Here is a 22,923-nt window from a genome sequence, read left to right on the forward strand (position 1 = left end):
TTTGAGATGGAGTCTTGCTCTGTCACCCAGGCTGGAGTGCAGTGGCGTAATCTTGGCTCACTGCAAGCTCGGCCTCCCGGGTTCACATCATTCTTCTGCCTCAGCCTCCCGAGTAGCTGGGACTACAGGCATGTGCCACCACGCCCAGCTAATTTTTTGTATTTTTAGTAGAGATGGGGTTTCACCATGTTAGCCAGTATGGTCTCGATCTCCTGACCTTGTGTTCCACCCGCCTCAGCCTCCAAAGTGCTGGAATTACAGGCGTGAGCCACCGTGCCCGGCCTTTTTTATTTATTTATTTATTTATTTAATTTTTTTTTGGATACAGTCTCGCTCTGTCGCCCAGGTGGGCGGGCGTACAGTGGCACAATCTCAGCTCAGTGCAACCTCCACCTCCCAGGTTCAAGTTATTCTCCTGCCCCGGTCTCCCCAGTAGCTGGGATCACAGGCGCACACCACCACTCCCAGCTCATTTTTGTATTTTTAGTAGAGATAGGGTTTCACCATGTTGGCCAGGCCGGTCTTCAACTCCTGACCTCGGGTGATCCACCCACCTCAGCCTCCCAAAGTGCTGGGATTATAGATATGAGCCACCGCGCCCAGCCTTATTAAACCTTTTAAATGTGTAATCAAGACTAATAAAGGCTAATTACCCACCCAAAGTCAAGCACCAAACTGAAATTCAAATCCAGTCTATCTTACTCTTAATGTCTACTCTGCCAGACTGTTGAGTACCTCAAGTACTGTTTGAGGTATTGAGTACCTCAGGCTATTGAGTACTCAAGTACTGTTTTGTCTAATTTTCCTATTCCACAATCTGGTTTTACTATTTCTGAGTCATTTTTGTTAGACTGATTAGAAAATGAGATCATATTCCTAGATATTTCATTATTAAAGTAAGGTACTTCTTCCAACCACTTAAAACCACATATCTCGTTTTTATTTAAGTTGTTCATAAAAGGGACAACAAATCATTCTTTCTGTCCTCTATCTAGAAATCCAGTGCATTTATTAAGAAACTATGTATTGAGATTCTCCACTGCGTTATAGATACTTATCCGGAAGAGATGACATAGAAAATACATTGGAAGTATTATTTGGTGTTTACAACTCTAAAATTCTAGCTTATTCACAGGACACAGTATCTTTAAACTATAATATCTTGATTTTATAGTACACAGTAATTATGTATATATATTTTTGTTTATTTGTTTATTTTTTTTAGGCTTTGAGGCAGGGTCTTACTCTGGTTGCCCAGGCTGGAGTGCAATGGCATGATCTCGGCTCACTTCAGCCTTGACCTCCTGAGCTTAAGTGATTCTCCCACCTCAGCCTCCCAAGTAGCTGGGACTACAGGATTGCACTACCACACCGGCTAGTTTTTTGTGTTTTTAGTAGAGATGGGGTTTCGCCATGTTGCTCAGGCTGGTCTTGAACGCCTGCACTCAAGCAGTCTGCCTGCCTGGGCCTCCCAATATGCTGGGATTGCAGGTGTGAGCCACTGTGTCAGGCCTTTCACGTTCTTTCATAGTTATGAAGTTTGATCACTGCACATTGTTCATTTTTTAAGTTTCATTTTCTCAAGTTCCATTTGTTAAGAAAAACTCCTATCGTACATTACATAAGAACAAAATTTTATATATGGAAATGTGGTAGGATCTTCTGGGGGTATAAAGCGTTACTATTTATTTATTTATTTATTTATTTATTTATTTATTTATTGAGACTGAGTCTCGCACTGTCCCCCAGGCTGGAGTGCAGTGGCACGGTCTCGGCTCATTACAAGCTCTGCCTCGCGGGTTCACGCCATTCTCCTGCCTCAGCCTCCCGAGTAGCTGGGACTACAGGTGCCTGCCACCACGCCTGGCTACTTTAAAGCTTTACTCTTAATTTCTCTATGTCTCATTTTTTTTATTCATTGTATGAGGGTAATCAGAGTACCCTACCTTATAGGGCTCCTGTGAGAATTAAAAAGAGATAATACTTGAAAAATGTTGAGAACACACTCTGGGTCATGGAAGCACTCTATCAATAAATAGATCTGATCCAGCAGTAGCAAAAGGAGTTAATCCTGTATTCTGTTTATCTTAATTTCTCTGCTTCATTAACCTTTCTGTGTACTCCTTTTTAAAGTTGTGAGTTCGATTTTCTATAGGGAATTTTTCTGAATTACTGAGTAGCTGTATTATACTACCTAGTAGAAATATGTTTGATCTGTGAGCAGATCAATGAATTATGAGCATTGGTTATTGGAGTGAGAAAGAGCTGCTGATGCTTCTTTAGCAGGTCAAAATAATGGAGATTAAATGGTAGAGGGTCTGTCAAATCCAAGCTATAAGATGCTTGAAAGGCCAGCTGTGAAAAGGTTAGCAGTTTGGATGCCAAGAAGCAGTTAACCATATTCCAATTACCAAAACAGGCGTGATTCTGGAATTATTTTTCACACGGTTGTCAATTTGACTAGTCTCATGCCTGACATAGATAGTATTGTGTGGAGCCTTGATGGCCCTGCAGTAGTTATATATATATATCTCACAGCTGTATTGGGTGGTCTTCAGCACTGGTGGCTTAACATTGAGAGTTCCCTTAGGGGTTATTTAGGTTAATCTTTATCTGGTAATAAACTTTCCTTCTACTGCATCTCTGATGGGGATGTTCATTCAGCTTCTGTTTGGATACTTAGCTAATAAAAAGTCCCTGCTCCTTAAGGCAGCCCATTTTATTGTAGGACTTCTAACTATAGCTGTTTGTCATGTAAGTATTATCCTCAGAATACAAACTGTGACTCCCAAATCTGTGCTTTTAACTCCATATGCTAGTTTCTATATTCAATACAGTCTTCATTCATGTAACTTCATCCATTTTATAATATTGTCTGTTGAGGCAAGAAAATAATTTCACAAAGTTATTATATAGTTATTGGAAGAGACTTAGCTCTCTCATGGCCTTATTAAATAATCTGTTAGGCTAATTACTCCCTCCTCTCTTCTTCTGGGGTGTGTGTGTGTGTGTGTGTGTGTGTGTGTGTGTGTGTGTGTGTGTTTAAAACTATAGGGATTTTAGGTATTATGATAAACTAGAAATTGTAATATAAATATAAAATAAGAACCATCAAAATGGAAGGAATTTGCAGAAAAGAGAAATCCTAATATAGCTCAGATCTGAAGTATAATCTGCTGAGATTAGTCTCTCAGCAAAACCGAGAAGGTGGTAGATAAGGTCAGAGGAGAGATTAATGTTCCAAAGGTTTCAGGTGGAGCCAGGGAAAAGAGGAGATATTTTGAATTCTAATCCATCTCTGCTAGCTTGGAACAGCCCTTCTGTTTAATAGTTCTGCTTTCTGTGCTTTGCAGTGTAAAACTATGCCAATATACAACAAACGAATTGATCATCATATAGTGGCAATGAGAATGGTACCTAACATTGTCCATAGAAATAGAATATTGCTTCTCAAAATGACTGGGTAACAGAACACATATCAAGAAGTTAAAAATGTTCTTCTAAAGTCATGCTGAGGGGATGATTAATAATGTTCCTTGAAAGTGTCCCAGTGACAGTACATCCTTAGGAAGCATCAGTTTGCTTTTAAACCCCTGTAGTCACAGGCATAGTTGAAATTTTATGCTTCTCATGCATAAAGTACATAAAGTTTATTTTTTATTCTCATAGATTTGCAGTTAAAAATTTCTTACTTTTCTTGTTGACAATTGAGCAAATAGAGATATTCATAGTTTTGCCATGTTATAGGAGCACAATATTTGTTTCTGTTTTTATTATAAAGCATACATTAGAAACTTAGAAATGATGACATATCTTGGCAGTAATGTGCATGGACAAATTTTACATGAATATCATAGCTAATGTCATGATATTTTCATTTGGATATTATTTCAAACTTAGAAAAACACTGCAAGAACAGTAAAGAACACCCATATGACCTTTACCCAGAATCACCTATTGTTAACTTTTGTCCCAATTTGTTGTGTGATACACATTTTCTGTCAGATAACTAGATAGGTGTTTTATATTCTGAACCATTTCTGTGTAAGTTGCATTTGTCATGGTCTTTTACTTCTCAGTACTTACAGTCTAGGACCAATTATTGCTTTAGCTCTTGTGTTTTTGTAGTCTCTTTTACTCTGTCATGTAATTTCCTCAGTCTTTTATTTTTCTCTTATAAAATTTTTAAATAATCCACTCATTATAATCTCTCTCCATCTTTCCAATTGCCTCTCTGTTTTTGTCTTCCATCCATCCTCTCCGCAACTCCCCCAACAGAATAGAATGTTCCTCATTTGTGGTTTGATATTTTCTTATGGTTCGATTTATGTATGCACCTCCCATTAGAATATTGCATAAATGATGTGTCCCTCTTGGACTATCACAGGCAAAGTCACATGGTGCTCATCTGTCTCTCACTGATGATGTTAATGCTGATCAAGGTGTTATCTGATTTCTCCATTGTGTATAGTTACTATGTTTTTTTTTCCTGCAACTGATAAGAGGTCTATATTGAGATATACTGCCCCTCATTAAAATTTATCTCCTACATTGAGCAAAATAATTTTCAAATTGTTTGCTAATTTTTTTTTTCTAAGAGCACAAGTCCACTTTATTTACTTTTCATTAGTTTAAATCCTTAAGGGGTTACTGCATCTATGTCCAATGGCCTTAGCAGAAGGATTGCTTTGGAATTTGGCAAAAACCATGCCCGTGTTTCCTTGGGCCCAAGTTACCTTTCTCTAGAATACTCTGGTTTTGTTTGGTTTGCTGCCAGGAGTCACTGTGTTCTCCGCTTTGTATACGTAAGCACATTTATTGCCCAAATAGAATTCAGTTTCATCTCGGGCATAAACACCTTCAGTTTTAAGAAGATCTGTGTGCTCCCTTTGGTTTCAGAGACCCTGCTTATAGCAGCAAAAATGACTTTGGATGACAGCCTTCCAGAAATATTTGCCTTTTGGAAGTCATGTTCCAAGCAGGCCTCGACAGGCTTCATGATAGCAGAAAGAGCTGGATTATTTTTTAATTGCAAATCCCATTTCACATTTTCATTCTCTTGATTTTAGGCCCATCAGTAACTTTTAAAGTCCATAAAATCAGTAACTGCTGTTATTATAAGCCATTCTTTATATGTAAACCAGTCTTGATTGCTTTATATATAGATGCTATATATCTAAATACATATAGGCTGGGCATAGTGGCTCACACCTATCATCCCAGCACTTTGGGAGGCCAAGGTGGGAGGATTACTTGAGCCTATTAATTCAAGACCAGCCTGAGCAAAATGGCAAGACCCCGTCTCTACAAAAATAAGAAAAATGCCAGGCATGGTGGCAAGCACCTGCAATCCTACCTTCTCAGGAGGCTGAGGGAAGAGGGTCACTTGAGACTGGGAGGTCAATGCTGTGGTGAGCTGTGTTCACATTGTTGCACTCTAGCGTAGCCGACAGGGCAAGACTGTGTCTCAAAAGAATACATGCATACATACAGATGATGTCTGTTTAAAAGATGCTAATGGAACAATTGCTCTGTTATTTATACATTCTTGTTTTAGTATGGGCAGAATCTGAATGGAAAAGAGAATAGTTGTGTATTGATACCAGAAGCATGAGATGATCTGAAGACAAAGGAAGTGTAAAAGAAGGTTTCAGCAACAAGAATGAGAGGAAAACAGCTCAATGAGTCAATTTCCTGGAAAGAAATAGAAGGCTAATTTAAGAGGCTGAGCGTAGTGTTCAGTAATAGTTGTAGTGAACATTAGTAATCAGAAAAGGGTAATGAGGAATCGTTGTTAATCAGTTGTCTCTAAGAACAGCAACTCCTAAATGAACAGAAAGACTAAACTTTCTTTTGCTGGAGATTGAATTTTTTTTTTTAAGCATTCAACCTGAGAGTTACAGTGTACTATTTATATTTAATCGTTTTGTTTCAGTCAGTTTAGTTTCCTTCAGTTTTTAGAATGTGAGAAGTGAGATTTTATTTTGTCATTTTTCCTTAATACAATTTCCTAAAAATTTTACCTTTGCATCCTAATAAGTATTGTAGCTGCTTTGGATATTTTTTGGCATAGAGAACAAAATTAATTCATACTCTGGTTATATTACTTTGTGGGTTTTTTCTCTTTAATTTTATTTTGATTTCAAAGGACCCTTTCTCTCAATTTTTCCTAACTCTTTAAGTTGTATGATGCAATTGAAAAATCCATGGGACAAGCCTCATATCACTTGTGTGTTATTGGAAGTACTAAACAAAATGGACCTGAGAAACCTAGCTCCTACCTCAGGTTCATGTCATTTCTGTCAGTTGTTTTGTTTTCCATTTTTAATGCATAAGATCGCAATAACAATAGCCAGCCATAAAGGATAGGTATAAGAATCATAAATCATTTTGATAAAGATCTGCTATCCAGTATGCATTGTTGAATTTTTAGTCATAGAAAGATAATGCTAGGTATTATTTCAGGTATCTAATATGGACATAATTCATATTATTATCTAAAGTAATTGTTGTCTTGATGTGAAATGAAACTGCTTTAATAACAAAGGAGAGTTGTATACAATTATATAACTTGATATTTTAGGAATATTATCAGAGTGTTAGTAATATTAATAAAAGTCAGAATTAGAAAGCTTAAGCAACTAACTTAAAGTTAGTTAATGAAAGAAAGTTAATGACTGAACAATATATAATATAAACAATTTATATCTGATTCTTTAAATTCTTGAAAAACTAGATTTTAAAATTCTCAATTTTCATTCTAAAAGATTCAAACTAATACAGATATATATAGGGCAAAACATCGCCTCTTTTACTCTCCCCAACTTTTCTTGCAAAGATAACCTATGTCAGTAATTTGGTATGCAGCTTCTTACCATCTTATAATCCAACTCTACCAATTAGTGCCTTATTAGTAATTAGTACCTTACTACCAATTAGTACCTTAACATATTAAATAGTACTCAGTATTTTTTGCAACCAAAAATATTTTGAAAATTTTGAAAAGAGCACTGGAGGATAATATAACAACATTTATGTTCATTCTAAATTTTTCCCCTATTTTTATTAAAGGAATAAAGCATAAAGTTGAAGTCTTCAATGTGTATTTAAAACAACATAAATATTTTGTTCATTAAAAAGTTTACAAAAAATTTTATTAGTCTATATACATCTTATTTCAACTAGCCTTTTCCATTCAGTAGCTATGTTGTTGATAGAGTCTGTTGATAGATATTTGGGTTCTGAATAACTAACGTTTTCAAGTATCCTTTAAAAACTATTATTTTACATTATAGGAGATATTTTGATGTGTATATTAGGAAAACTCTAACTGCATTCTGAAAAAATAAGTTCCTGAGATTTCCGTTCAGCAATACTTTTGAAACACAGATAAAATTACTTCCTGTCTCTTAGCTTCCTGAATCCATGGCAACCTCTGTTTTACACATTGACTGTAAAGGAACCAATGTGAAGAGTGGTGTTTCCTGAGCAAACGGTGACTTTAAAAAAAAAAAAAAAAGTGGTGGGGTGGAGGTCAGCAATGCCACAGAACAAAATGGAGTTTAGAAATGTCGTTCTTCAGATTTAAAAAGAAAACCTTTACTGAATCAGCTGAGTGTTAATAATACGAATTTCCTTTTCTTGGTAAGATTATTTACTTAAATATGAACTTTTAGCTGACATGAAAAATAGTTTTGTAAGAAACTAATTTAGAGTTTAATTGTTCTGTAGTGAATTTGTATTTTCATAAATTATGATGTTATTTGATACTAGACTTTATGTTGTTAAAGGGACATATTAAATTCAAAGATTCTCATTCCTACATCATTTGTCACCTATGTTGTAATCAATTGTAATTTTTAAGTTAACTTAGCAAATGTTTCATTAATCTGAACTATTTTGTCAAGTAATGGGTTAATGGCCTGATCATGTTAATAATTCTAGAAAGTATTCCATACTCATTATTTTATGCTATTAGCATGGTATGATTTATGATAGTATTATTGGCTGATCCTAATTAAAATAGAATACAGAAGTTATAGTATTATAAAAAAAAAATTCGTGTGATGAAGTTTTGATGATTTAAAGCTTTACCTTCTCTTTTTATAGCCAATTCTGATCTGAACAGAAAAACCAAGAACAGGGATATGTGTGGATTACAGTTTTCTCTGCCTTGCCTACGACTGTTTCTGGTTGTTACCTGTTATCTTTTATTATTACTCCACAAGGAAATACTTGGATGTTCGTCTGTTTGTCAGCTCTGCACTGGGAGACAAATTAACTGCCGTAACTTAGGCCTTTCGAGTATTCCTAAGAATTTTCCTGAAAGTACAGTTTTTCTGTATCTGACTGGGAATAATATATCTTATATAAATGAAAGTGAATTAACAGGACTTCATTCTCTTGTAGCATTGTATTTGGATAATTCTAACATTCTGTATGTATATCCAAAAGCCTTTGTTCAATTGAGGCATCTATATTTTCTATTTCTAAATAATAATTTCATAAAACGCTTAGATCCTGGAATATTTAAGGGACTTTTAAATCTTCGTAATTTATATTTACAGTCTAATCAGGTATCTTTTGTTCCAAGAGGAGTATTTAATGATCTAGTTTCAGTTCAGTACTTAAATCTACAAAGGAATCGCCTCACTGTCCTTGGAAGTGGTACCTTTGTTGGTATGGTTGCTCTTCGGATACTTGACTTATCAAACAATAACATTTTGAGGATATCAGAATCAGCCTTTCAACATCTTGAAAACCTTGCTTGTTTGTATTTAGAAAGTAATAATTTAACAAAAGTACCATCTAATGCCTTTGAAGTGCTTAAAAGTCTTAGAAGACTTTCTTTGTCTCATAATCCTATTGAAGCAATACAGCCCTTTGCATTTAAAGGACTTGTCAATTTGGAATACCTCCTCCTGAAAAATTCAAGAATTAGAAATGTTTCTAGGGATGGGTTTAGTGGAATTAATAATCTTAAACATTTGATCTTAAGTCATAATGATTTAGAGAATTTAAATTCTGACACATTTAGTTTGTTAAAGAATTTAGTTTACCTTAAGTTAGATAGAAACAGAATAATTAGCATTGATAATGATACATTTGAAAATATGGGAGCATCTTTGAAGATCCTTAATCTGTCATTTAATAATCTTACAGACTTGCATCCAAGGGTCCTTAAGCCATTGTCTTCACTGATTCATCTTCAGGCAAATTCTAATCCTTGGGAATGTAACTGCAAACTTTTGGGCCTTCGAGACTGGCTAGCATCTTCAGCCATTATTCTAAACATCTATTGTCAGAATCCCCCATCCATGCGTGGCAGAGCATTACGTTATATTAACATTACAAATTGTGTTACATCTTCAATAAATGTATCCAGAACTTGGGCTGTTGTAAAATCTCCTCATATTCGTCACAAGACTACTGCGCTAATGATGGCCTGGCATAAAGTTACCACAAATGGCAATTCTCTGGAAAATACTGAGACTGAGAACATTACTTTCTGGGAACAAATTCCTACTTCACCTGCTGGTAGATTTTTTCAAGAGAATGCCTTTGGTAATCCATTAGAGACTACAGCAGTGTTACCTGTACAAATACAACTGACTACTTCTGTTACCTTGAACTTGGAAAAAAACAGTGCTCTACCGATTGATGCTGCTTCAATGTCAGGGAAAACATCTCTAATTTGTACACAAGAAGTTGAGAAGTTGAATGAGGCTTTTGACATTTTGCTAGCTTTTTTCATCTTAGCTTGTGTTTTAATCATTTTTTTGATCTACAAAGTTGTTCAGTTTAAACAAAAACTAAAGGCATCAGAAAACTCAAGGGAAAATAGACTTGAATACTACAGCTTTTATCAGTCAGCAAGGTATAATGTCACTGCCTCAATTTGTAACACTTCCCCAAATTCTCTAGAAAGTCCTGGCTTGGAGCAGATTCGAATTCATAAACAAATTGTTCCTGAAAATGAGGCACAGGTCATTCTTTTTGAACATTCTGCTTTATAACTCAACTAAATATTGTCTATAAGAAACTTCAGTGCCGTGGACATGATTTAAACTGAAACCTCCTTTTAGAATTATATACTTCACATGGAAATATAATGAATTATATGAGGTTAGCATTATTAAAATGTTTTTAATAATTTGTGAACAGTGTATTCATTTAGCACATATTTTCTTTGATATGTACTGTATTAAGTAATAATAGCTACCATTTCTGTGTATCAAACACTGTGCCAAATATTTCACATTTCACATTTAATCTATGAATAGTCTTGAAAGGTGGTACTATTTATACTTTATAGGTGAGGAAACTTAGAGTTTAAGTAACTTTCCCAAATCCTCACAGCTTGTAACACTGTTTGGGCCTCTCTGACGAGCTCATGCTTTCAGTTTTATGCTATATTGCTGCTGTGGTTCTAGGATTGTAATACGAAAAAAAAGACATGGTTCTTATTCTAGGTGGAGCTTGAAATTTAGAGGAGGAGATACGTGGTTACTGCACAATACGATGATAAGTACTGTACTTAGAGATGCTGTTGAGTATAACATTTGTGGAGGTGAGAGATGGCTTTATGGAGGAAGTGACATCAAAACTGGATCATGAAGAATAACTAGAAATTAGCCCAGTGAAGACAGCTGAGTAACACCGTGTCAGAGGGGTTAACAGAAGAAAAAATGCTGCTTTTCAGGAACTAAAATTCAGTACAGCTGGTGTCGTGAATGATGGTGTGCGATTTAAAGCCTGAAAGATCAGGTGATGAAAGCTCTGTAGTTGTATGCTTTGTCTTAAGGGCAACAGAGAGCCATTGAAGGATTTTTAAGCAGTAGAGTGAAATGATTAGATTTACCCTTTAGAAATTTGCCTTTTTCTGGAAGTAACAGTAAAACTGGAGCCAGAATTAGTTGAGTAGGAATCTGAATTACTAATCCAGGGGAAAGATGCTAGAGGCCTGGGCCAGGATACTGGCAAAAAGGATGGATGGATCAGGAGGTACTTTGAAAGTAAAATGAACTGCCTTGGTGATTGGTTGAGGGGTGGCAGGGGAGGGAGGAGTCAAAGATGTTAGGTTTTTGGCTTAGGCAGTTTTGTGCTGTATTCACTAAGCTAAGGAATGAAAAGGAGTGGGGCAAAATAATGAGTTCAGTTTTAGACAGATTGAATCTGAGGTTCTTATTAGATCTCCAAGTGGAAATATATAGCATGCAGAAATTCAGAAGTGAGGTCTTATAGTAAAGGCCAATAATTCTTAAACTTTCATCTATCCAGTACACTGGAAGTGTATGATACACTCTTTACAGTAACAATAACCATTTGGGCGATAGGTAAGTGGGGAAGAGTAAGACCTTGGAGAAGTTGAGAGAGTCCCTAGGAGATATTAGTGCCCTTGATTAAGAATCTTTAATATAGATGGTAATTGAAGTCATAGAAGTAATGTAGTGTTTTTCTTTATTAGCATGAATTTGTACTTGCGTAGCCCTTTGCAGAATATTAGAGATTGTAGTAAGCGCCCATGCCCATTGGTTCATTAATAGTGACCTGAACCACAAGTATGTATTTAAAATTTTTTCTTAAGCATTGTATCTTTCATGTTTGTGTTTCTTCTTCCTTTTCCCCAAAATTTGTTTTTTTAAATTACTAAAAAATACAATCCTTATGAAATTAACCTGGAACATGTTATCTGGGAGTATTTAAACCAAATGATAATTATCAAGTTCATATTGTAAAATGAAAATAATTATAATAAAATGCAATACTGTTTATTCTACCAAAATACAGTGGTTCTCAAACTCAGAATTGCCCGGTAGCCTTATAAAAACACAGTTTGCTACTCCGACTCCTTCCTGTACCCCTCCCAGAGTTTTTTCTTTTTTAAAAAATTGTTACTGATAATATTTGTACATATTTGTGTGGTATGTGTGGTATGTTGTTACATGTATAGAATATGTAATGATCAAGTCTCAGGGTGTTGGTGGTATCTATCACCTCAACTGTTTAACTTTTTGTTTGTGTTGGGAACATTACAAGGCCTCTCTTCTAGCTATTTTGAAATATATAATATATTGTTGTTAACCATAGCTATTCTATTTTGCTGTTGAACATTAGAACTTATTCCTTCTATCTGACTGTATTTTTGTACCCATTAGCCAACTTCTTTTCATCTTCTTCCCTGCCACACACACACACACACACACACACACACACACACACACACAACCTTCCCAGCCTCTGGTGTCTGTCATTCTGTTCACTACCTCCATGAGATCAGCTTTTTTTAGCTCCCACATATGAGTAAGAATATGTTACAGTTGTCTTTTGTACCTGGCTTATTTCACTTAACATAATGACCTCTAGTTCTGTCTTTGCTGCTGCAAATGACAATATTTCATTCTTTTTTATGGCCTGATAGTATTCCACTGTGTACATGTACCACAGTTTTCTTTATCCATTTGTCAATTGGTGAGCACTTAGGTTGGTTGCTGATCTTTGCTATTGTGAATAGTGCTGTAATACACATGGGAGTGCAGGTCTCCATACTGATTTCTTTTTCTTTGGATAAATGCCCAGTAGTGGGATTGCTGGGTCAGATGGTAGTTACAATTTTAGTTTTTTGAGAAATTCCCATACTATTTTACATAGTGGCTGTACTAATTTACATTCCCACCAATAGTATATAAGAGATCCCATTTCTCTGCATCTTCACCAGCATCTGTTATTTTTTGTCTTTTTATTACTGGCCATTCTAATCGTGCTAAGATGATATCTCATTGTGGTTTTCATTTTCATTTCAAATGCAATTAGTGATTAGTGATGTTGAAGATTTTTCATATACCCCTGGGCCATTTGTATGTCTTCCTTTGAGAAATGTCTGTTCCTTTGCCCACTTTTTAATGGGATTATTTTGTGGATTTTTTGTTTATTTGTTTGCTGTTGAGTTATTTGACCTCCTTGTATATTCTGGATATTAGGGTCTTGTTAGATGAATATTTTGCAAATGTTTTCTCCCATTCAGTGTATTTTGTGTTCACTCTTGTTTCCTTTGCCATCCAGAAGCCTTTTCACTTAATATAGTTCTAGTTGTCTATTTTTGTTTTTATTGCCTGTGCTTTTGAGGTCTTGGCTATAAAATCTTTGCCTAGACCACTGTCCAGAAGTGTTTTCCTTGTGTTTTGTTGTAGTAGCTTTATAGTTTTAGATATTATTTTTAAGTCTTTAATCCATCTTGACTTGATTTTTGTATACAGTGAGAAATAGGAGTCCAGTTTCATTCTTCTGCATATGGATATCCAAGCCAGAGTTCTTGATTCAGCGGGTCTGGAATAGAGCCTGTGAGTTTTCAGTTTAACAAGTGTGCTGATGCTGTTGGTCTGGGACCATACATTGAGAACCACTGCGTTAATATATTTGAGAGAAAATCAGAGAGGAGCTGAAGAGTAGTTTTAAGATTTATTAGCAATTGCATAAATAAAGCCCCACCAACCCCAAAGAGTTTTCCAACAATGGTTTGCTTTTCCCTGCTTAGCTGAATGCTTTTTCAGGGATTGTAATTTCAGCAGTAAATGCGAATATGTTTAAATAAATGTTATTTTTCCTAAGTAATTTGTTTTGTTATGGAAGAGCGATCTTTTTGTTCACCTCGAGAGACATTTTTAATAATGAATTTTTTTCTTTGTTGTATCCTTCCAACTCCTACAAATCCAATTATGTTTTTTCTTTAATTACTGAAAGTACTTGTTCATTGGGAAAAAATTTAAACAGTGCAGAAATACATAAGGTAAGCTGAAAATTTCTCCATGGCCCAGTTCCGTACCACAGTACTGAACCATACCCTCTTAAAGATGTTCACAAGCAACACAGCTGGCTATGTGAACTTCAGAAAAATTTATATAACAAAGTATTTTTATCTTAAAATTCCTAAATTCAAAGAAGACAATTCAGAAGATCTATCCAAATTTTTGCTTTTTGAAAATATAGCTTCTAATTAATTTAGACTCAACTGGAAATCCAATTATATTAATACCGATTTATATATGGAGCCGTAGTTCTACACAGTGGTATTCATTAAATGTTGATTTCGGTCTTTGTCAGCTATTTCCTTTTAAAAAAAATTCTTTTTTTACTAATCAAAAGAGAGCTGGAGTAAATAGCTACTCCCTTTTAAAATATTAGCCAGCTCATATTTCACTGTTGTTTGATAGTTGTGCAGTAAAAAAACTTATTTAAGATATAATTGAAGTGTTACAGGCATAATAGTTTTCTTGGGTACAATTTCTGTATTTCATTGTTTCACATTTTGAGCAGCCCTAAGTGAAAACCAAATGATATTCTAAATTAATATAGCTAAGGAAACTCACCTTTCTTAAGATTTCTGTATTTCTCTACCATTTACTATAGGTTCTTATCTCTACCAGTTATTAAAAGTTCTTGATTAAAGCACTCTAATTTAGTGTGACTGTGTTTGAGGAAGAACAGAATCCATTTTTTCCATTGAGTATTACAAATTGTGATTAAAGTTTCAGGGCATAACAAAAGTAATTTGTTTTCTCCTCATAACAAATGGCAAATATTAGAAATCAATAGTATTTATTTATAAACTATAAAAGTGTATGACTTTTAAATTTATAATTCCAATGTGGAATTTTAAAAACATATCTCTCATTTCTGGGATGTAAAACTGAGAACTTATCTCAACCTCTTCCTGTCAGTGAAGTAGAGATATTTGGTGTCAAGCTATTGATGAGGGCTTCAGTGGTGTTGGGACAGAGACTTCAATAGTAGTGATCAGGAGATAGGAGAGGCTGGGCACGGCAGTTCATACCAGTGATCCCAGCACTTTTGGAAGGCTGAGGTAGGTGGATCACTTGAGCTCAGGAATTCGAGACCAGCCTGGGCAATATGGTGAAACTTCATCTCTACCAAAAATACCAAAAATAAAAATAAAAAATAAATCTGGGTGTGGTGGCCTGTGCCCATAGTCCTAGCTACTTAGGTTGAGGTGTGAGGATTGCTTGAGCCCAGCGGGAGGAGGTTGCAGTGAGCCGTGATTATGCCACTGCACTCCAGCCCGGGTGACAGAGCAAAACTCAAAACAAAAAAGGGAATAGCAGATCACAGGGGAAGAAGGGGAAGGCTAGTAAAGAAGACTAACATGTTCCATGGTCCTCTGGAAGTGAGAGATGCCAGTGTTTGATAGCTAGAAGCTAAGTGGTCAGGAGAGTAAGGGTGGACATTATGGGAGAGTGAGGACGTTACGTAGAACTTAAGTAGTGGGGAAAGAGGATCTGTGGATACCTCTTTGTTGTCCCTAAACCTTTTACTGTTAGTGGAGTCCTGTACTTTCTCATACATGGAGTTCCAGGGTTACTTTGTTGATCTACTCTGCCTCATGGCTTTCTTGGTCTTTTGAGTAACCATTGGACAGATTTTTGTTATCTTTTCTATTGCTTTGTGTATTTTGTTTTTAGGAATTCTCCAAGTAGTAGTAGAATTTATCCAGATCCCCCCATACCAGTGTTAATGCATGTCAAATATTTTCCCTGTAAACACTTTTTAAAACTGTTATTGATAAATAAATCACATACAGAAGTAGACACACCTGTATAACTACCACTGAAGTCAACAAATAGAATGTTCAGATGTAACACATACGTGGACATTTCTTGAACCTCTAGGCATTATATAAACATTTAAGTTTTAAGCTTTGAGGTGAAGGAGGACCAGCATGTAATTAGGACATTTTTACTCAATTAGCTTACCTGCACAGCAACAAATAACAGTTAAATCTCCAATATTTGTTCTTAGGCGGTGTTTAAAAAAAAAGAAAAAGTAGGAGAAGAAAGCCTAGGGAACCTTTTCCAAGCTTCTGACAAACAGTTTTAATGCTAGGCCTTCCTGCCAAGTTGATCCCACATGAACTTTTCCTGTTGAGACCTATTCTTTTTTGTTATACAAGTCAAACTCCTTTACTGGTCCTGTTATTGATCTCTGAACTAGAAAAATATATGTTTGGACTTAAAGTATGATGTACTCCTCTAAGAGGAAGGAGAGTGGGGTATGTGAAGCAAAACAGGCTGTTGTGTTTACCATTAGACTTTATCTAAACCTTCTCATTTCTCATTAAAATTTATATTTGACTTTTCTCTTGCTGGACTTACCTATGAACCCTTTTAAGCTAGTGGAGAGAGATATGAATCAATTTTCTCAAATTGTTATCTCCTTCTTAATGATTTCACGGTTATGGAAGCAATAGTAACAAGGTAATAGGCATTTTTTTTTTCTATACTAGTGCTGTACTGTCTGAAGCATAGTTTTTTGTTCTTCTTTTTAAGTGCCCTCTACCACTGGTCATCACTTTGCTGAAGCTGGTAAGCTTGTGTGGCCGCACACTTTTAATGTGGGAAGCCTGGTAGGTTAAAAGAGAAATGTTGGAGAAAGCAGTATGAGAGAGAAGAATGTATAGTATACCTGCTGCTGGCCCAGATGTGCCTTGTTTCATTGCTTCTGACTCAATTCCGAGACATCTTGTGATAGATGACATTTTAATTTAGTAGAAAGTAGTTTTCTTATCCTGAATAATGTGGAGACCATATATATATATATATGTTGTCTTCCTTTTGTCTCCATTTCTTCCCATGTCTGTGGAGTTTTCACTACATGCACATAAACCCTAGCCTGTTGTTAGTTTGTATCTTTGACTTTGGGCAACGTTATTGCTTTTTTCCATATGTTTTCTATGATACACAAGTTAATACATCATTTATATTTTTGTCTGAGGCTCTGAGGAGCAAAAGTTTTTATGTTGTACTGCAGTTTCCTCAAACTTTGGCTTTCAAAACTCCCTTATCCTCAGGTACCTGCTTCTCATCTATGAAAGCATCCTTAAACACCATCGTCTAGAATTAGGACCATACCTGCAGTGTTGTTGTTGTAGTTATAGTCTTATTATAATGCTACTGACCAGGTAAATCCAGGCTATACAATTCCTAGCAGATGGAAAGCCCCTGTGAAAGCCTGGAAACTAGAAAGTGTTAATCAAAGAGAGCCCATGAAGGTGGAGAACAATGTGAGGCTAAATAAGGTCAGAGAGCTGAGCAGGAACCAGGTCATATATAGGGCTGAGTAAACTAGGATTAAGGGTTTGGATTTTTAAGTGTAATGGAAAGTTGTTGAAAGGTATTAACTTTTGCTTTAAAGCAAGAAAAAGATAGTAGGTTTTGTAAAAGCATTCTAGTGTGCTGTATAGAGAACGGATTAGAGGACGTCAAGAGTGGAAGTTTCCTCGTTTGGGAAGGTAGGCAGTAGTTTAAACTCTAAACTCGAGACAGATTGGCTTGTTGCACAGTGTTAATAGTAGGAATATAGAGGAGTAGAAACAAGGAAAAATTTCAGAGATAAATTTGACAGAATTTGTTGATAAATTGAGTAAATGGAAGGGTAAATTGGAAGGGTAAATGAGAAGAAAGGTCAAAACTGAATCACTGGTTTCTAGCATGAGTCACTGGGTTGATGGAGATGCTTTTTACTCAGATAAGGAAAACAGGAAGAGAGCCTGGTTTTGATTTTCCGTTTTGTTTTTGGTTTCCTTGTTTTTGTTGGGGAGGCACTCATAAGTTTGATATTGGATCTCTTAATTTTGAGATGATTGTGAGAGTGCCAAGAGTGGATGAGAAAGATGCCGATGTACTTAGGGATCCAGAGCTTAGAGAAAGGTCATTGAGCATAAAGTTTTTTTGTCAACTGTAATACCTTATTATAAAACTGTAACAAAATAGTAACTATGTGTTTATATGAAGTTGTTAGTTTAATTACACATTTTTGTTTTGTTTTTGTTTTTGTTTTGAGACGGAATCTTGCTCTGTGTGGGGTGCAGTGGCTCAATCTCAGCTCACTGCAAGTTCTGCCTCCCAGGTTCATGCCATTCTCCTGCCTCAGCCTCCCGAGTAGCTGGGACTACAGGCACCCGCCACCACGCCTGGCTAATTTTTTGTATTTTTAGTAGAGACAGGGTTTCACCATGTTAGCCAGGATGGTCTCGATCTCTTGACCTCGTGATCCACCCGCCTCGGCCTCCCAAAGTGTTGGGACTACAGGCGTGAGCTGCCACGCCCGGGCACACATATGTATTTTTAAATGTGAAATTTTGCTTCAGAACTATTTTTTTCTTTTATTCTTGATACAATTTTATTCAAATGCTTCTTGCAAACTTTGACATTGTGTCTTCATCGTTATCAGTCAAAATTCCCCTTTGATCATGTAACACTGTTTTCCAGAGCATGTTATCTTCATTTTGTTCTGAGCTGTGTGGCATACAAGACTTTTCCAGGAATTTAATCCCAAGCTACAATTACCTTTTCAGATAACTTCGGTAACATGAACAGAGTTGGCCTTTTTGATTTGTTCTTAAAATATATCTTCATCACCTGAGGTCGGGAGTTCGAGACCAGCCTGACCAACATGAGGAAACTCCGTCTCTGCTAAAAATACAAAATTAGCTGAGCGTAGTGGCACATGCCTGTAATCCCAGCTACTCAGGAGGCTGAGGCAGGAGAATCATTTGAACCCGGGAGGTGGAGATTGTGGTGAGCTGAGATCACACCATTGCACTCCAGCCTGGGCAGCAAGAGGGAATCAGTCTCAAAAAAAAGTATCTTCATGATTACCTTGTAATTATGTGTTGTATAGCTTTATTTTCATCAGTTTCCAATATCTACAATGGTGCTAGCTCCATAATTACCAATTCTCTGATAAATTTCTTTATATCACTTAAAAAAAAAAATTCTGTCAAGTGACTTTTTAAGTAACTACTCAATCTTTTATTCAGCTGATTTTTTAAAAACTTTTTTCCAGACAGTTCCGTACCAGTCCTTGATCATCTCCTTTCCATGGAAGCTTAGTATGTCTTCATTGGACATTGCTTTTTATAGCAAAATCACACAGGATGGCACTTTCTTCTCATGCCATTGAATATAGATCATTTTAGTTATTTCTTGTAGTCTTAAAGATAATGGTTTTGTTGGAGGAGGGTGGTGCTGCTGTGTGTGTGTGTGCACTCAAAAAATGAAAAAACAGGTAATCAGGGGAGTGGTTTAGTATATAAAAGCCTTTGTAAGGATCATTATGGAATGCAAAAAAAAGTCAACTTTCACTCTAAGATAGTGAATTTCAACTGTGGTTTTTTAGCTTATTTTCTTGCCTGCATTTTTCAGGGGAGCTAGATTTATTAATATACTTTTCCGTGACCATGCAGAGAATTACTGTGTAGAAAGGATGTATATTTCCATTTAAATGACAAAAGTATTTGCAGGCTACATCCTGGGAAATATCTACAGGGGAAAACTTTTTTTTTTTTTTTAATTAGGTAATGGGTTTATTATATTTTTATATTTTTTAAGTGAATAAATATTTTTAAAGTATTTTGTCAGTTTTCTAATATAAAAATATTGAGATATAATACATTTTTTAAAAGGTTCTTTGGCATCTTCAACAATTTTTAAGAGTGTAAAAGGATACTGAGATGAAAAAGTGTAAGAGATTTAGAGACTGTTAACCCCCTCATTGTTCAAATGAGAAACGGTGATGATGCTGACATTTAAGTAGTGCTCTGGCACATGTGGCAGGCCTTGTTATAAGCACTTTACTTGTGGGTACTATTATGCCTTCATGTTACTGATAAGGCAAGTGAAGCACAGAGAGGTTAAATTGACTTGCCCAAGACCATGTAGCTAGTCACTGGTGGAGCCACAATTCGAGGCTCTGATGGTGACCACAGTTTTCTGCCACTTTCATGAGGTCTGGAAGGGGTCAGAAGGCCCCTGCCATCTGGTTACTTCACCAGCTCTCTGTGTTCTCTAGCAACTTCACAGTCACTATGCAGGAGTCACTGAGGCCTCGAATCTGCTTTGCAGTCTTCATCCCAGATTCTGCCACCCTGAATGTTTTCAAGCATGGCCTTACAGTTGGCCTTACAAGGCCTTGATGTTTTTCAAATCTGTGTGCACTTCCACTTCAACCACACATTCCTCCCTTGTGATCATGCTGAAAACTCTAATATCCTGTCTTATTGTAACTTCACATTTTCCAGTTTTCTCTCTCTACCACTAAACTTTTTTTTTTTTTTTTTTAAGGTACAGTGTCTTGCTTTGTCACCTATGCTGGAGTGTAGTGGTGCCATCATGGTTCACTGCAATCTTGAACTCTTGGCCTCAAGCGATCATCTTCATATCTCAGCTGGTACTGAGTAGCTGGGACTACAGGCGTGCACTACTGCCCCCAGCTAATTTTCTTCTTTTTTTGAAGAGAAGGGTCTCACTTTGTTGCCTAGACTAGCCTTGAACTCCTGGCTTTAACTGACTCTTCCACCTCAGCCTCCCAAAGTGCTGGAATTACAGTCGTGAGCCGCCATGCCTGGCGTAAACCTTGATGTTTGCACTTGATGTTACGGGTTTTTCTTTTGTTTGTTTTTTCCACTTTTAACCCTATTTTCTACCTGACCCAACAGGTGCCCTGTGGTCAACTCAGACTTCTCATTAATACCCTCAGCTCTTTAAACCCCTCATCCTCAAACTCTACTAGCTTTTCAAGCTTCCAAGCCTGAATTGCCTGACTCAGTTTCTCCCTATGTGTATCTGCTTGGGGTGTAAAATATAGCAACTAAAAATGATAGAAGTGTACAGATTGAGGCTGTTACAAATCTAGGGCATTTAACTGCAGTTGGACCTCAGTGCCACTGAGCAATGTTTTTGTCTTTGGTCAAGACCCTCTATTATAATCATTGACCACTTGGCTCCAACTGCTTATCCACATGCCTAATACATAACCTCGCCTTCTAATTCACAGAAGGAGGATAATTCAAAATGCAGGAACTTCCACTTCCCACTGTGAGCCTCCAAGGGAGTCTGTACATCTGTGTCCTGCTGCCTCATGTACGAAGATATCCTTTGTGTTCAGCCCTGCCTCTGTTAGGATCTCACTTCATCCCATCACTGGGATCCTGCTCCTTCACCCACCCCTTTGGCACCTGCACTTTCAGCTGCTCAGCCTCTACTGGTCCATTTCCCTCAGCCAAAAACACTCCTTCAACCCTGCACTCCCTCTGGTTATTACCCTATTGTTTCCGTCCCTGGACAAGCTGCTTGAAAGAATGGTCACTCCCCTTCCTCAGCTAGAACCTGATTTATCTGATTACTTGACTTTTGGTGCTGTTGGTCACCCTCTCTTCTTCAGGGATACCACTTTCATCATCTTCCTTCTCATGTCTTTGCTCTTTTTGTATCCCTGTTGGATTGAGCAAAGTCACCAACCTAGTCAAGTCACTCACCCAAGATGAAACCCAACAGTCATCCTAGATTCTTTCCTCCCATTTATCTTCCATAGCCAATTAGTTGCCAAATCCTGTGATGTTTACCCATTAAACATCTGTCAAACCTACCCCTTTCTCTTTATTCCCGTGGCCACCAAACCATTTCAGGCTGCTACCATCTCTTCTGATGTGGAGTGATCTTGGCTCCTCACCAACCATCATACTCCTTTATGTGGTTCTTTTTACTGCCTTGGGCAATAATGATGCTGAAGGGCCCCCCAGAGAAGAAGTCTATACCGGAAAACAAGAGTGACCAGAAGAGGCTAAGCTCACAGAAGCTAAAGAAGCAGAGTCTTCAGGAAGGGAGACCAGTGGTGTCCACCCAGCAGAGATATCTCATGAGATATACTGAAGTGTGGCCCCTAGATTGCAAAAATGAATGTCATCTGCCCGTGGAGTAGTAGGGTCGAAAGCTGCATTGCGGTAGGCTGACGGGAGTCCTGGAAAGCCTAGAAACTGAGAGTAGCTAGAGATGACTTCTTCCAAAAGATGAGCTTTGGGCTCTATAGAAGCAGTTTCTCAGCACAGTAAGGTTGAAGTCATCTCCAGTCAAGCCTGGAGCACTGCCCTCTGGGTTTGGTCAGTATAAGGTTCTGGATTTCAGTCTTGGCTCTAGCTATTAGCAGCTGTGGAGACACTCCACCATCTCAGTCTTTATTGCTTGCCAATTGTAACTGCTTTCAGCTAAGTTTATTCCTTGCTCAGGGGCTGTTCCAGTTGTCAGCTCTTCCTCCTCTGGTAGGGAAAGTGGAAAACTATTCTTTTAATGTTACCACTGTTGTAGTCTCTACTGTTGTAGAAATTCTGGAGTAAGACTAATAAATCAGGGCTTGTTTCTTCCTTCGACTATTTCGATAAATTGTTGTTCTTTGCTTAACCCTGTTGAATGACCTAAGCAGATAAGTACAGTTAAGGGGATATTTTATCTGGTTCTGGGTTTTAGTGCCTAAAAACTTGTTTAGTCTCTTAAATTACCCTAACTTGACTTAAACTTCCTGTATTTAAAATATAGTAATGCAAGAGTGACTTTAATTATTAATTAGGTACCATGTATAAATAGCATAATTATGGTCTGGTTGGATCTGAGAAAATTCTAAGGTGATTAAGGTTGTGATTCATTTCTGTCTTGTGATTGCTATTATGAAAAAGTGTTACATCATCAATTTTAGCTTATATAACTATTTTGAAAAGTTAATTGAAAATTTCGTCTGTGTTACTGCCTGCTTGGACTTTATAAAAGTCTATAAAATCTGCACGTTTATAGATTTACCCCCTAAATCTATAAAAATTAAAAAACACATACTACAATTTTTTTTAAGATTTCATTGCGATTTAATTTGAATTTGCCTAATGCCTAATGATTTTGAACATCCTTTTAGGATGCTCACATGCCATCTGTATATCTTCTTTGGTGAAATGTCTGTTCACATTTTTGCCTTTTTTAAAAAAATGTTTTTGTTCTGTTTCTTTTAAGAGACAGGTCTCTCTGTTGTTGTCCAGGCTGGAAAGCAGTGGCTGTTCCCAAGTGTGATCATAGTGCACTGCAGTCTTGA

The 22,923-nt window shown here is 36.7% G+C and overlaps 2 protein-coding genes across 4 annotated transcripts in view; both read left to right on the forward strand.

Annotated features, from left to right (window-relative positions):
- The window catches only part of IPO11 (importin 11), a 262,132-nt gene that overhangs the window by 184,999 nt on the left and 54,210 nt on the right, over nucleotides 1–22,923 (forward strand). The gene's annotated exons all lie outside the window — the stretch shown is intronic.
- Nucleotides 7,445–10,155, forward strand: LRRC70 (leucine rich repeat containing 70). The gene is made up of 2 exons (XM_011992133.1): nucleotides 7,445–7,644; nucleotides 8,110–10,155. The coding sequence occupies exon 2, from the start codon at nucleotides 8,148–8,150 to the stop codon at nucleotides 10,014–10,016; it is 1,869 nt and encodes a 622-aa protein (XP_011847523.1). The 5' UTR covers nucleotides 7,445–7,644; nucleotides 8,110–8,147; the 3' UTR covers nucleotides 10,017–10,155.

The sequence above is a fragment of the Mandrillus leucophaeus genome, unplaced genomic scaffold (genome assembly GCF_000951045.1).
Source record: "Mandrillus leucophaeus isolate KB7577 unplaced genomic scaffold, Mleu.le_1.0 Scaffold403, whole genome shotgun sequence".
NCBI classification, from domain to species: Eukaryota; Metazoa; Chordata; class Mammalia; order Primates; family Cercopithecidae; genus Mandrillus; species Mandrillus leucophaeus.

Excerpts from the sequence above, each read along its gene's own strand:
- LRRC70 (XM_011992133.1), top strand. The coding sequence starts at position 8,148 with ATGTGTGGATTACAGTTTTCTCTGCCTTGCCTACGACTGTTTCTGGTT.